General features: G+C 60.8%; 1 protein-coding gene across 1 annotated transcript in view; it reads right to left on the reverse strand.

The window, feature by feature from the left end:
- Nucleotides 1-1,188: 1,188 nt before the first annotated feature.
- Nucleotides 1,189-12,733, reverse strand: part of KIF21B (kinesin family member 21B) — a 78,665-nt gene continuing 67,120 nt past the window's right edge. Inside the window, exons 28-35 of the mRNA XM_077839582.1 lie at nucleotides 11,034-11,072; nucleotides 9,212-9,348; nucleotides 7,401-7,581; nucleotides 6,418-6,582; nucleotides 5,443-5,560; nucleotides 4,225-4,395; nucleotides 2,841-3,040; nucleotides 1,189-1,404 (exon numbers count right to left, since the gene is read on the reverse strand). Of these exons, the coding sequence (XP_077695708.1) occupies nucleotides 1,350-1,404; nucleotides 2,841-3,040; nucleotides 4,225-4,395; nucleotides 5,443-5,560; nucleotides 6,418-6,582; nucleotides 7,401-7,581; nucleotides 9,212-9,348; nucleotides 11,034-11,072 (1,066 nt within the window). The 3' untranslated portion in view covers nucleotides 1,189-1,349. The remainder of the gene's footprint in view (nucleotides 1,405-2,840; nucleotides 3,041-4,224; nucleotides 4,396-5,442; nucleotides 5,561-6,417; nucleotides 6,583-7,400; nucleotides 7,582-9,211; nucleotides 9,349-11,033; nucleotides 11,073-12,733) is intronic.

The raw sequence follows: 12,733 nt of genomic DNA on the forward strand, positions 1-12,733 counted from the left end.
GATCCCGTCCAGAGCACCCCACGCCCTCCGCCTTTGCCAAAGCGCCTCTCTCCTGACCATAAAACCACCGCCCGCCCTGCCCTTCCACCTACTACTCTAGTCCCAGACCTCTCCCAGGCCAGGCCCCACAGGCTGGCAGGCAGGAATCTGTCCCAAGCAAACCTAAACCCCTCCTGTGAGATGGTGCAGAGAGCTTACCCCTTTTCCCAGCATTAAAGCCTTTCGCAGCTATTAAAAATCCCCAGGTCCCAATCCATTCTCAAGGGTGCTTAAAAAATTCTTTGAAACCCCACTATAAAAGCTTCAATCCCTTCCCACAGCAGCTGGGAATGAGCTACTCCCATGCTCAGCAGAGATGGCACCAAGCCGGATGTCCAAATGGGCAGTGGGGACCACAGGGAACAGCGAACAGACCAGTGCGCGATGAAGGCTCAGTCGGATGCGTGGGGGGGTGCCCAAAGAGAACAGATCCAGAAATTCCGCTTTTCCTTGGAGACGCCCACAGGGATTTTCCCCGATGTGCCAGCTGCCTTCTCTCCACCCCTGGGGCAAAAGGGGGGATGCCCTGGCTCAGAATGAGGGGGGTCAGGTGCAGAGGTCGACATTTGCCAGACAGCATGCGGATTTGGTCCAGCGACACAGCAATGGAGCTGCTGCCGGAGCTCCTTGCAAGGAGCCCTAGTGCAGCGCCGGGGCTGGGAGGCCGTCTCCGGGAGTGGGTCGTTCCCCAGCAGTGCTCCATGCACCCTGCTGGTGCCAGGCTGGGGTAGGCTCTGAGCGCGGCCCTGGGGCGATCTTCGGGCAGCGCACAAGCCCTCTCCGTATTTCGGTACCGGCCGGCAGAACCCAGCTCTGCTGAACGACGAGGTGTAGAGAGGGACGCCTGCAGCCGCTTCCAGGGGGAACGAGACCCCAGGCACCAGGGCGGTGCGGAGGCCAGCAGCAGGGCGCAGGTTGCAGGATCCTTCATGAACATCCAGGCTCCGGGGTGTGGGGGCACTGAATAGGCTGTGGGGCAGACTGGAACGATCCCGTTGAGTGTCTCAGCTCAGGGTCCTCCCCAGGGCTGGCAAGGCCATGTCCTGAAGCACTGCCTGGCTACGCCCCAGTCAGCAGAAAGCCCTATGCATGCTGGCAACCCAGCGTGGGGCTGGGCGGCAACGACGCCCCCTAGCCGTGGGAGCTGGCAGTGCACAAAGCCCCAGCCGAGACACCATCACCCCAGAGTCCTGGGAACTGGGGCACATGCAGGCCAGGCCGCTCCCACCTCTTCATGGCCGGGGAGAGGGGCTGGGGCCTGGGCCTGCCAGGGAGCCTGCCAGTCGCCCTGGCTCCGGCCTTTCCAGCCCCTAGGTCGGGCCATTCAGGAATCGTCTCCTGCTCCAGAGCTTCACTGTCATGTCACTGGGGAAGGAAGAGAGATAGAGGGGAAGTGAGGCCGGGGGGCTGCCCCCACCTGAGCCCCGCCCCAGCTAAAGAGAGGAAGCACAGCGAATACAATCAGCTGTGGGCCACGCCCTGCCCGCAACTCCCCCGCTCCCAAAGGCATCATGCTGCCGCCCAGGAGAGCCAGGCCGCTGTGCACCAGCGCAAGGAGGGAGCAGATGTGCCCAGCTGCCTGCCAGCGGGGTAATCCCCAGAGCGCCAGTAACGGGGCACTGGGCCAGAGCGCAGGCTCAGCCAGTGGCATCTCACTGGCAGTGGCCAGGGACGTGGATCCCCCCAGCAGTGGCCCAAGAGGAGCAGTAGTCAGAGGGGCAAACCCCATGCAGCACCAAGCCAACTGCTGGAGCCAATCACCCCTTCACGGAGGTTTGGAGGGGCCGGGGGAGCTGCCAGCCCTGGCCCCCCTTCCCTACTGCTACAAGGGGGCAGGCAGCCCGCCCCAGGGCAAAGGCATAGAGCAACCTGGGGGGCAGGGAGGGGCCAAGAGGACAGTCTCCTCTTGCAAAGAACTCTACGTGGGGGGAAAATCCAAAAGAATCTCATACCGTTAGGAAGCAGCTGAGACCAGAGCGGAGAGGGGGGGGAGAGAGAGAGAGAGAGAGAGAGAGAGCAAGCGCGCAGGCCAGAGAGAGCAGGAGGAGGGTCAAGGCAGGCTAGTGGCACGCCCCTTTATGGCAAGGACGCGGCGAGGAAGGCAGGGGGTGAGCCCAGGCACGTAAGTCCATAGCTTTACCCGGCAGTCACTGCGGCACAGAGAGAAACAGAGGGAGGAAGAGAGGAAAAGAAAGGAAAGGAGAAAAGGGAAATGGTCGGAAAAGAGGAGATCAGAGACAGTGCCGGAGACATCGCGAGGGGCGGGTGTGAGCCCGGGGACCCTCTCTGGGGGCCAGGGCTGTGCACAGAGGCCGGGGAGCAGAGGGAGGGGGCCGTGGCGCTCTCATTGGAGATGCACAAGGTGCCCTCGAGGAGGAGCTGGTGCCCGGCAGGCAGGAAGCCCGTTCTCTGCGCCAAGGGTGGCAGGACCAGCGGCACCAGACCTGGCAAGCAGCATCCCAAAGGCATGGCAGGGCAGGGCAGGACCAGCGCTCGGCATAACGGGATGGGGCAGAGGAGCCTCGCTGTGGGGCGGGCTGACAATGGCTGAGAGATGGAGGAGAGAGGCTAGATGGTTGCAGGGCCCCCAGCGCGCTCCCCACGCCCCGACTGCTGCCCCACACTAAACCCGCTTGCAGCCGGCTCCCGTCCCTCGCTCCCCGTACCATTCCGGGCCCCGCTATCTGGGGGGCACAACAGTGGGTTTGGAGAGCTCCTGTGGCTCTGCTGCACTGGGTGAGCTGGGGGTCAGACCTCCCTCCCCCATGCCGCAGGGGCCTAGCCCCGCCCACGCCCCTCACCTGGAAGCAGTGAATATGTGCTTGGAATTGGTGCAGACGGCATTGATGGGGCTGTCGTGGCCCTTGATCTCCCCAACGGGAGTGAAGTTCTCCACGTTCCAGACCTTCACCATGCCCCCACGGCAGGCACTCAGCAGCATGGGGCGGCCGGGGACGAAGGCCAGGGCGCAGACCCAGTCCTTGTGTGCGTTGGGGATTTGCTGGCAGGCACAGAGACAGGGCAGAGCCAGTGAGCGCCCTCGGGCCAACAGCGCCCGACCCATGCTGCCAGCTGGGACCATCAAGACCCAAACCGCCCCCCTGAGCTCTGGGGCAGGGTCAGACCAGCAGCCAGAGCCAGATCCTGGGTTTGCAGCTGGCTGCTGTTTCTAGAATGGGCTGAGGCAAACACCCCACATCTGCACAGTGGCTGAGAGCTAGAGCTGGAATTATGAAGCTCTGCTCAATTTCTCATCAAGCAGCAGCCGAGGATTCGAATTCAAGACAACAGGACTCTGGTGAGCTACAGAAGCAGCTCAGCAGGAGAGAAGAGGGCTACGCCCCATGAGACAATTGCTCATTGGGACTGGCCAGAGGATCTCCAAGCTCCGATTAATTCACAGCAACCATGATATGACCCCAGAATATGAGAGACACAAGGCGAGCGAGGGAATCTCTTTGACTGGACCAATTTCTGTGGTGGGGGAAGGGACAAGTCTGCAAACTCACAGAGCACTTCTTCTGGGGTGGGGCTTGAAAGTTTGTCCCGTCCACCCACAGAAGCTGGCCCAATAAGAGAGATTCCCCCACCCCGTCCGCTTTGGCTGCTGCTCTATCCCCGACCCACGGAGCCGCTGGAGGCCGTCCTGGCAATGCTGAGTGCCCTGACTGAACTGGGGAACCAGGCACTGCGGCATGTGGGGCCCAGAGACCAAAGAGCCACACTCACGGGGATCCGAAATAGGGAAAATGCCGAGCGCTATCTACCCGCAGATCAACCTGTCCCCCTTCTCCATAGGCCACTGAGCCCTTTAGCCTTAACAGGTGGGGCACAGCCCTATAGAACTGGCTACCATGCATTGCCCACGGCAGTAAACTGCCTTCAGGACCCACCATGCCAGCCACTGTGGTTTGCAACCCCCGGGGCTCTTCCATTGCCCGGAGGCCCTGTGTGCAATGTAGGGATGGGGTCCCTGCGTCTGCCCTCTGGTCCTCTACCCCCAGCATGGTGGGAGCACGCTCCAGATTGTACAGTGACACTCCAGCAGTTCTACATCCTTGCTCCAGCCCCTGGCACCGGCCCTCGCCCTCCAGCACACGAAATGGCATGCTGCGGGTCTAGGCCCATCTAAATGCCGCCCCCCGAGCCCAGCAGCAGGGCCTTCCTGCTCACCCCACTCCGTACCTGGAGGAGCTCCTGCTGCTCCAGGTCCCACTTCTTGATCCCGTTGTCCCTGGAGCCGCTGAAGAGCACATCGCCTTGGATGGCCAGACACTCGATGCCGTCGTAGTGCGGGGGCTCGAAGTTATGGGTGGGGCCAACGTTCCCCACCACGCTGTCCGCGATCTCAAACATCTGCAAGGCAACAGCCCGGAGGGCAGCCGCTGTGAACCCCGGTGGCGAAGGAGACCAGCCGCTCTCGGGTCATCTGGCCAGCAACAGCCCTTCCCGCAAGGCAGGGGTACGGCTAATGCATCCGACCACACAGCTCCCACTGGATGCTGAGCCAGGGCCCGGCGCAATGAGACAGGGATGGATTGGCAGCGGCGGGGTTCTGCCTGCTTACGCCAGGCCACGATCCTTGCGGGGAGGCCATGTGGAGACATGATGGCTCAGTGTTGGGACACAGGTCACTGGTTTGAACCTCGCCCGGCTCAGCTGGGACTGGAAATCTCCACCTCCTACAATGGTTTGGCGGCCGACGTGCGGGCGCAGATCAGCGCCTGGCTGGCAGGGGGCCACGTTGCAAAGACAAAATACCCCCTGGGAGACAGGTCCAGCAGAGGCCACAGAGGGCAGGCTGAGGCCGGTTCCACCTTCGCAGGAGGCACGTTGGCAGGGGGCGTGGAGGGAAGGCCTGGGCCGGGCACCTGGAATTCCGGTCTCCAGGGCTGGCGAGCGGCCCGGCACTTTGAGACACGGCAGCTCCTTCAGCATTTCCCGGATCTGGGTTCCAAGATGCTCTTAGGGACAGTGCATAGATCCTGCTCCCTGTGACCCACAGAGGCACCTGGCAGACGGCGGGGACAGGAAGGCTGGCCAGCTGCAAAGCTGCCAGGTCTTTCAGGCCACAAGTCCTGGGGGGCTCATGGCATTTCTCAGACCCTGGTGGGATTTGCAGATGTGCTCAGCGCTGGCCTCCCTCTGCTCCCGCTGAGGTTAACAGAACGGCTCCCTGCCGCCCTGTCGGCAGAGTTAGGCCGACACCAAGCGCTCTGGACAACCCCACCCAGCGTGTCCCCTCCTTGCCAGGCCTTTGGTGGGCAGCGAGCCCCTGTATCTGGCACCTACAGGAGATCGGCTATGCACGGGGCTGGGGAGGGCTGGTGCGAGCAGCGGGTCTTGGGCTCAAAGGCCCCTTGTGCTGCCCGTGAGCGGGAGGGAGGGAGGGTCCCAGGATACCTTGACGTAGTGATCCTTGGAACCGGTGATGACCAGGTCATGGTTGCTCGTGGTCTGGTTCACAGTCAGACACATCACGGGCCCGATGTGGCCGGTCAGCTTCCCGATAGGCTGCAACCTACAAGCAGGAGCCGGGGCCGTCAGGGTGTGGGGCGTGCTCAGCAGAAGACGCTCGCTCCTGCAGGCCCTTCGCTGGCCCTGTCTCCAAGGCTCTCAGCAGGGATCCTTCCAGCCCCGGGCCCCTCTCCACCATCCCGAGCAGAAGTGGGGACCTCGGGCTCCAGGGCGCAGAGCACGGAGCACCCTTGGCGATACCATGTCCCTCAGCACCGTGGGCCGTGATCCTGGCCTCAGGCTAGGGGTGGGGAGCTGGGTTCAGGTGCAGTGCCAGGGGGTGATCAGCTTGTCTGCTGAGCCCCTAAGGCGGGGTGGGGAAACCTACGGCCTGCAGGCTGGATCCAGCCCGTTGGTTAATTTCATCCAGCCCGTGGCACCCTCCCCGACCCCCCACCCCCTGTGGGGCTGGAGCTGCTAGCACCGGCTTGCCCCACTGCAGGGGAAGCCCCAAGCCCCTGCACCCCTAGAGGCAGGTGAGTGGCCTGTGATTGATTTTTTTTGTGGGTCAATAGCCCGTGACAGAAAAAAGATTCCCCAACCCCGCCCTAAGGGCTGCAGCTGGGAGAGGAGCGCGGGGTCCTGCTTTCAGCCACCCCTGGGCCTGATCATCAGCCCCAGCAGCTGCTGCAGTGCAAAGCCCCAGGGCAGACAGGTCAAGCTGCTCCACACTGGGGTTTGTGCCAGTGCAGCTGCCCCCCGGTGCCAAGTCCAAATCTGCCCCGCCTCAGTAACAGCTTCCAGGCAGGAGGGAGCGGGCCCCAGCCCAGCATGGCGGCTCCCTCTGCCTGGGCAGCAGCCGGCTCCCGCCCCACAAGAGCTGCCCTCGCCTGGGGGCCCGAGCCCCGGTGCTGCCCTGACCTGTTGAGCTCCCAGATGCGGACGGAGTTCCCGGCCGCGGCGTAGAGCATGGTGCCGGCGGGGTTGAGCGCGATCTGGTTGATCTGGTGCTCGCCCTGCACGCTGGCGATGGTGCGGGTCGTGGTCCCGGCACAGGCATCCCCGGAGATCACCTGACCCGAAGAGCTAAGCCAAAGAGACAGCAAGAGGTGAGCCTCAGGGCAGAGACCCTCGTGGGGCAGGGGGCAGGTGAAATGCGGGTGGGGGGGATTTACACAGTGTGCAATGGAAGATCTGGTCCATTGTGGACTGATTAGAAGGGTGGAGAACGTCTGTCCCCAGCCATCTAGAGGGCAAAGCAATGCCACTTCCTGGCCCCATGCAGTGCCAGTGGTGCCAGGATGAGACCCCCCCCTCAGCCCCACGTCCCCTCAAACCAGGAGCAACGGCACAGCAAGGGTGACCCAGGCAGCAGCTCTCGGAGGGCTGCCCCAAGGGAGGTGCCTTGCCGAGCAGCCAGCCAGACCCACGCCCAGGGGCGAAGCAACACAAACCCCGCCCCTTGCCTGGAGTTGATGGTGACAGGCAGCCCAGGCCCGTTCCCGCCAGTCTGATTTTAGGTCTGGGGAGGGACTGCAGGCAAGGAGACGTCTCAGTCGGTGGCTGGGCACCAGAGAGAGGGGCTGATTCGCTGGGGTCTGGAAACGGTGCTGGCAGCTGCAGATGGGTCATTACCCATCCCTGATCAAAGCAATCGTAGGCAGTAGGGTGCACGGGGCCCCCTGAAACAGACTAAAGGAGCAACTGCCTTGAGAGCAGAGCACCAAGCCACAGAGCCTCCGCGAGCCAGGCCGGGCTAGAGCGACCAGCATTGCACCGTTCCTAGGCTCAGCCCTGCAGCCCACCTGGCCTTTGCTATGCTGCCCTGGGTGCGGGACGCTGGCAGGGCAGCGTGTCGAGCTCGGCCAGGCCCCCAGAGCAGCCTCAGCGCGCCAGGTACCTACGTGAGGGTGCGGACGCACTTGGCCGAGTCCCGGATGTCCCACACCTTGATGTAGGAGGTAGAGACGGTGAACACCAGCCCCGAGTGGCTGCAGTACTTGATGGACACCACATTGTTGGGGTGGCCCTTCAGCGAGGCGATTTCCTGGCCCGTCACCAAGTTCCACATTTTACAGCTTCGATCTGCAGGAGGAGGCGGGAGCCCATGACACTGTGGCCCCTTCCTGTCCTCAGCACAGGAACCCCATGGCTCCCTACCCTCCCACGCTGGCCCCCAGGGGTGCCCCAGAGGCGAGGAGCGAGCTCTGTCCCTGTGGCCCATTCAGCCCCCTGGCACCTCCACCAGAACTGCAGACAGGGGGAGGGTCTATAAGTGCCGGGTGGGAGGTGACACCCAGCCACTAGGGGCTGGGCAGAGGCCCCAGCAACTCTCTTCATGGATGTCATGGGGAGGGATAGCTCAGTGATTTGAGCATTGGCCTGCTAAACCCAGGCTTGTGAGTTCAATCCTTGAGGGGGCCATTTAGGGACCTGGGGCAAAAAACTGGGGATTGGTCCTGCTTTGAGCAGGGGGTTGGACAAGATGACCTCCCGAGGTCCCTTCCAACCCTGATATTCCATGAGTCCATGTCACCACACAGCTGTTCAGCCATAATGACTTGTGCAGCATTACTGCCCTCTACTGGGGGGACCCAGAACTGCACTGGCCTGCTGTGGCTTAGTTTTCAGAGTAGCAGCCATGTTAGTCTGTATCCGCAAAAAGAACAGGAGGACTTGTGGCACCTCAGAGATTAACCAATTTATTAGAGCATCAGCTTTCGTGAGCTACAGCTCACTTCATCGGATGCATTCAGTGGAAAATACAGTGGGGAGATTGTATATACACAGAGAACATGAAACAATGGGTGTTACCATACAGGCTGTAACAAGAGCATCTATTCAGGAGACACCATCATAGGGCCTAATCACATCAGCCACACTATCAGAGGCTTGTTCACCTGCACATCTACCAATGTGATATGCCATCTTGTGCCAGCAATGCCCCTCTGCCCTGTACATTGGCCAAACTGGACTGTCTCTACGTAAAAGAATAAATGGACACAAATCAGACGTCAAGAATTATAGCATTCAAAAACCAGTCGGAGAACACTTCAATCTCTTTGGTCACTCGATTACAGACCTAAAAGTGGCAATTCTGCAACAAAAAAACTTCAAAAACAGACTCCAACGAGAGACTGCTGAATTGGAATTAATTTGCAAACTGGATACAATTAACTAAGGCTTGAATAAAGACTGGGAGTGGATGGGTCATTACACAAAGTAAAACTATTTCCCCATGTTTATCCCCCCCTACTGTTCCTCACACATTCTTATCAACTGTTGGATATGGCCCACCTTGATTATCACTACAAAAGGTTCCATCCCTCCATCCCCGCCCGTGCTGCTCTCCTGCTGGTAATAGCTCACCTTACCTGATCGCTCTTGTTACAGTCTGTATGGTAACACCCATTGTTTCATGTTCTCTGTGTATACAAAATCTCCCCACTGTATTTTCCACTGAATGCAACTGATGAAGTAAGCTGTAGCTTATGCCTACAGAAATTTGTTAGTCTCTAAGGTGCCACAAGTACTCCTTTTCTTGTTGTGGCTTAGGGGGCTCTCAGGCAGGCCAGTGCCGTCCGAGCAGGAGGCTCGTGTCTTGTCCTCGCAGTTCGGGGCGGCTCAGCCACTCCCCTGGGTCACAGGCTCACTCCCCAGCGATCACACCCAGCGCTCAGCAGCCAGCCCACCCCTGCACCCCTGAGGTGTGCACCTTTGGATCCAGAGAAGAGCAGCTCGTCGGTGGCGTCCACGCAGAGAACAGGTTTGGAGTGTCCCTCCGCCATGGATATGCACTGCAGCGGGGCTGTCCGAGCGCTCCTGGCACTGCCCACGGGGTTAATGAGGCCCCTTCCATGAGAGAGAAAGAGAGCACGGGCGTCAGCAAGGGGGCACTGGCTGGGTGACCTAGGACGGAGCAGGGGCAGGCTGGCTCCGGACCCAACCCCCAGAACCTCCAAGCTTGAACAAACTGGAGCCTGGCTCCAGCTGTGCTGTGGGGCATAAAAGAGCACCATGGCCAGCATGGGGAAGCGCCCTCTCTCCATCTGACCCACTCCGGTTTCCCAATGAGCTTCACCCCAGTTTGGCAGATGGGGAAGGGATTTTTAAAAAGGTCACATGGCAAATCAATGGCAGAGCTGGGAACGGAGCCCAGGGAGTTTTTGATCCCCCCAGAACAGGGAGAGAACTCAGGAGTTCTGGCTCCTGATCCAGGAGACAATCCTGTCTCAAACCAGTTCTAGGCTTTGCCCCAACAACAGCCAATGGGGCTGTGAGGAGAGTTCAGAGGGAGGTTCCAGAGCGCTGAGCACATGAGACTCGACATCCCTGAGGAAAGAGCCCAGGTGGAAGAGCCCGTCATGGAGGGAATCAATATCTCCAGAGCAGCTTCCCAGCCAGGATCTCAAAGCACCTCCCCTCCTCCCAGCGGGGTTGGATTAAGTGGGTGGGGACAGGGAGGGGAAAGGGCTAGCCCAGGGTCACACGATATATTTGTGGCATGGCTGGAATCGATTTTTCGAGGGGCGCGGAGTACCCTCTACTCCAGCTGATGGTGCTGAGGGTGTCAGAGACAGGCCCACGGTGTCTCAGATAGGCACCCAAACGCCAGTGGGGAGATGCTCCTCTGCCAGCCTGGCCCTTTTGATGTGCAGGGCATGGGGGAGGGAGAGTCGTCCTGTCACAGACACTTCCTTGGGCTAGTGTAATTGGTTCTGTGTTGCTCATGTTGCCAACCCAAGCATGCTGGGGGCAGACCCAGGGCCTTAGCACACCCCATTAGGGGAACTCTGGGCTGTGGCACAGTCAGCAAGCAGCCCCTTGGGAGGTTGCAGTGAGTTAGAGCAACCCCAAGGCTGCTCTAATATATGTGGGAGGCTGCATAGGCCTCAGCAGCAGCCATAGGATCCTCAGTGCCAAGAGGCTGCACCCCATGTGTTTAATCATTGTGCCTCGGTTTCCCCATCTGCGAGACAGGGAAAACAATCTTGACCAGCCTCGCCATGGGTGTTGGGAGGCTGAAGCCCCGTTTGTCAAGTGTTTGAGATGTTTGAATTGAAGGTGCGAGAGAAGAGGACAAAACATCATAGTCTGGACCCCCCCAAACATCCACCAGCTCCAACAGCTGGACTGCCCTGCCTCTTGGAGCTAGGCTAGACACAGCGCAAGTTATCATCCCTACCCGCCCTGCCCTCGAGGCAGAATAGAGCATGCAGCTGGCCCCATCCAGTCAAAGCACCGTACGCTATTTGCTTAAACACCCAGCACCGCATTTCAAGACAATGGCTCAGACCTTAAGGCTCTGGAGACCAGAGGCAGAAAGGGACTTCCACAGCCGGACACGGCATGCCAGGGCCATGCGGGGCAGCAGAGAGAAGGAAAGAGGCACACACATCAAGCAAGAGCCACACCACTAAATAGATTTAGCAAAGAAGCAAGGCCCAGAGATTGGCCAGCACAGATTCAGCATGCAGGGCAGCGGGAGGGAAATGCAAGAAGCAGGAGAGTTCTCATCAACAGAAAGTTGTATGTACCTCAGCACCTCCGAGACAGAGGAATCGCTGTCGTCAGACCTAGGGACAGAAAATTAGCAGGATTACGGGAGAAAAAAATCCCGGATGAGAGAGGCAGTAGCAGAGTCAGAGAGTGGAGCGTTGTTATTGCATCCAAGCTAGCGGGGTAGAGAGGGAGGAGCGGACACAGAAAACCAGAGAGAGGAAAGGGGCAGAGGAGCAGGAAGGGACACGTGGCTCGGACGCAAGATCTTTCCGGCTGGGCTGGAGTCGTTCAGCCAGAAGGGACTGTTACAACCACCCAGTCTGACTTGTACAAGGCCTCGCCCGGGGATTCCTGCATCGAGTCCTCATTTCATCTCCCATGGTCCCCCCTGTCCCATCACTGCCACCAGCGATCCAACCTAGCCCCCCAGGTTTCGGGGTCCAGCCGGGGCGTTCTGACACAGACCTGCTCTGCGCTATCGTGCAGTTTGCTAGCAGACGGGATGGGGACGGGGGGCTATTCCTGAGCTGCAGGCAGCACCATGGGCTCCCCACCCCAGGTTACAACGTCACCTTCAAACTGGGATTCTGCAAGGAGGCAGATGGGAGGTGGCTGCTGCCTGCTCCCCTAGGGCCAGGCCCCCAGGGGCTGTAAATCAAAGCAGCTCCGCTACCCCCACGGCAGCTAGGCCAATTTGCACCCACTGAGGGGCTGGCCTGTGACTGTCAAAGGCGGTCCTAAGGTGGACTCGATCCTCCGTGGAAACCCAGACTCCCATGGGAGAGCGCACGCCCCCAACCACCAAAGGGTCACATCCCCTGCACCAGAAGCAATCACGGAGCACTGACGTGGTGGAAAGTTCGCCTCACACAGAGCAGCCATATCACCTCCTGAGGGGGCCCGGGGCCTGCGAGCAGCCGGTGTCTCCCCACTGAACACAGCGGGAGGGGGAGCACGGCCCCGAAGGGGCAGGTGCGATGGCACAGCCGGTGCCCCCAGAACCAGGGGTGGGGCCAGCTGGGAAATAGCTTCCCCACCGCCTGGGGACCCCTGCCAAGCCCAGCGCCAACGAGCCCCACGCTTCGGTGGGGACAGGATGGCGGCTCAGCGTCCTCAGCTAACAGGCCCCTGGGCCCACCTCACCCGCTTTAGAACTGCGGCCAAACCCACCCAGCGGCGTCACTGCGGGTGAAATTCCCCCTCTGATGGCCGCCAGCGTGACGGCCGCCATCTTGGCCAAGACACCGGGGCCCTCCAGAGCTACCAGCAGGACCTGAGGAGCCCAGGGCCGCTAGTGGGGCCTGCGACTGCCCCAGCCCCCCAGGGGATCCCCACGGGCCCAGCGGGGGCCCTGGTACTGCCATGTGTGTGCGCACAGCGCCAAAGGCCGGGGCACCGCGTCGGGCCTGGCCTGAGGGCTCTGGCAGTGCAACGTAACGACGAGCCTCTGGCGGGAGCGTCTGCAGGGAGGGCACCTGCCGCCCCAGGCTCGCAACAGCAGCTGCTTCTGCCTGAGCGAAAGGCCCAGGCTTGGCCGCTCAGGGGCAGCCCCGAGACAAGGACCAGCCAGTAGAGGGGGGCCAAAGACCCCCGCCCCCCATATCAGTGGGGTTATACACAGGCCTGGCATAGGGCTCCTGCCCAGGGAGACGCTGCCCCGTGTGAGGTTCTCGTGCACCAGGATTGCAGCTCTCTGCCTTCGCCCGGGTCAATTCACGAGCCCGGGGCTGACTCC

This window comes from Eretmochelys imbricata, chromosome 21 (assembly GCF_965152235.1).
Source record: "Eretmochelys imbricata isolate rEreImb1 chromosome 21, rEreImb1.hap1, whole genome shotgun sequence".
Classification (NCBI taxonomy): Eukaryota; Metazoa; Chordata; order Testudines; family Cheloniidae; genus Eretmochelys; species Eretmochelys imbricata.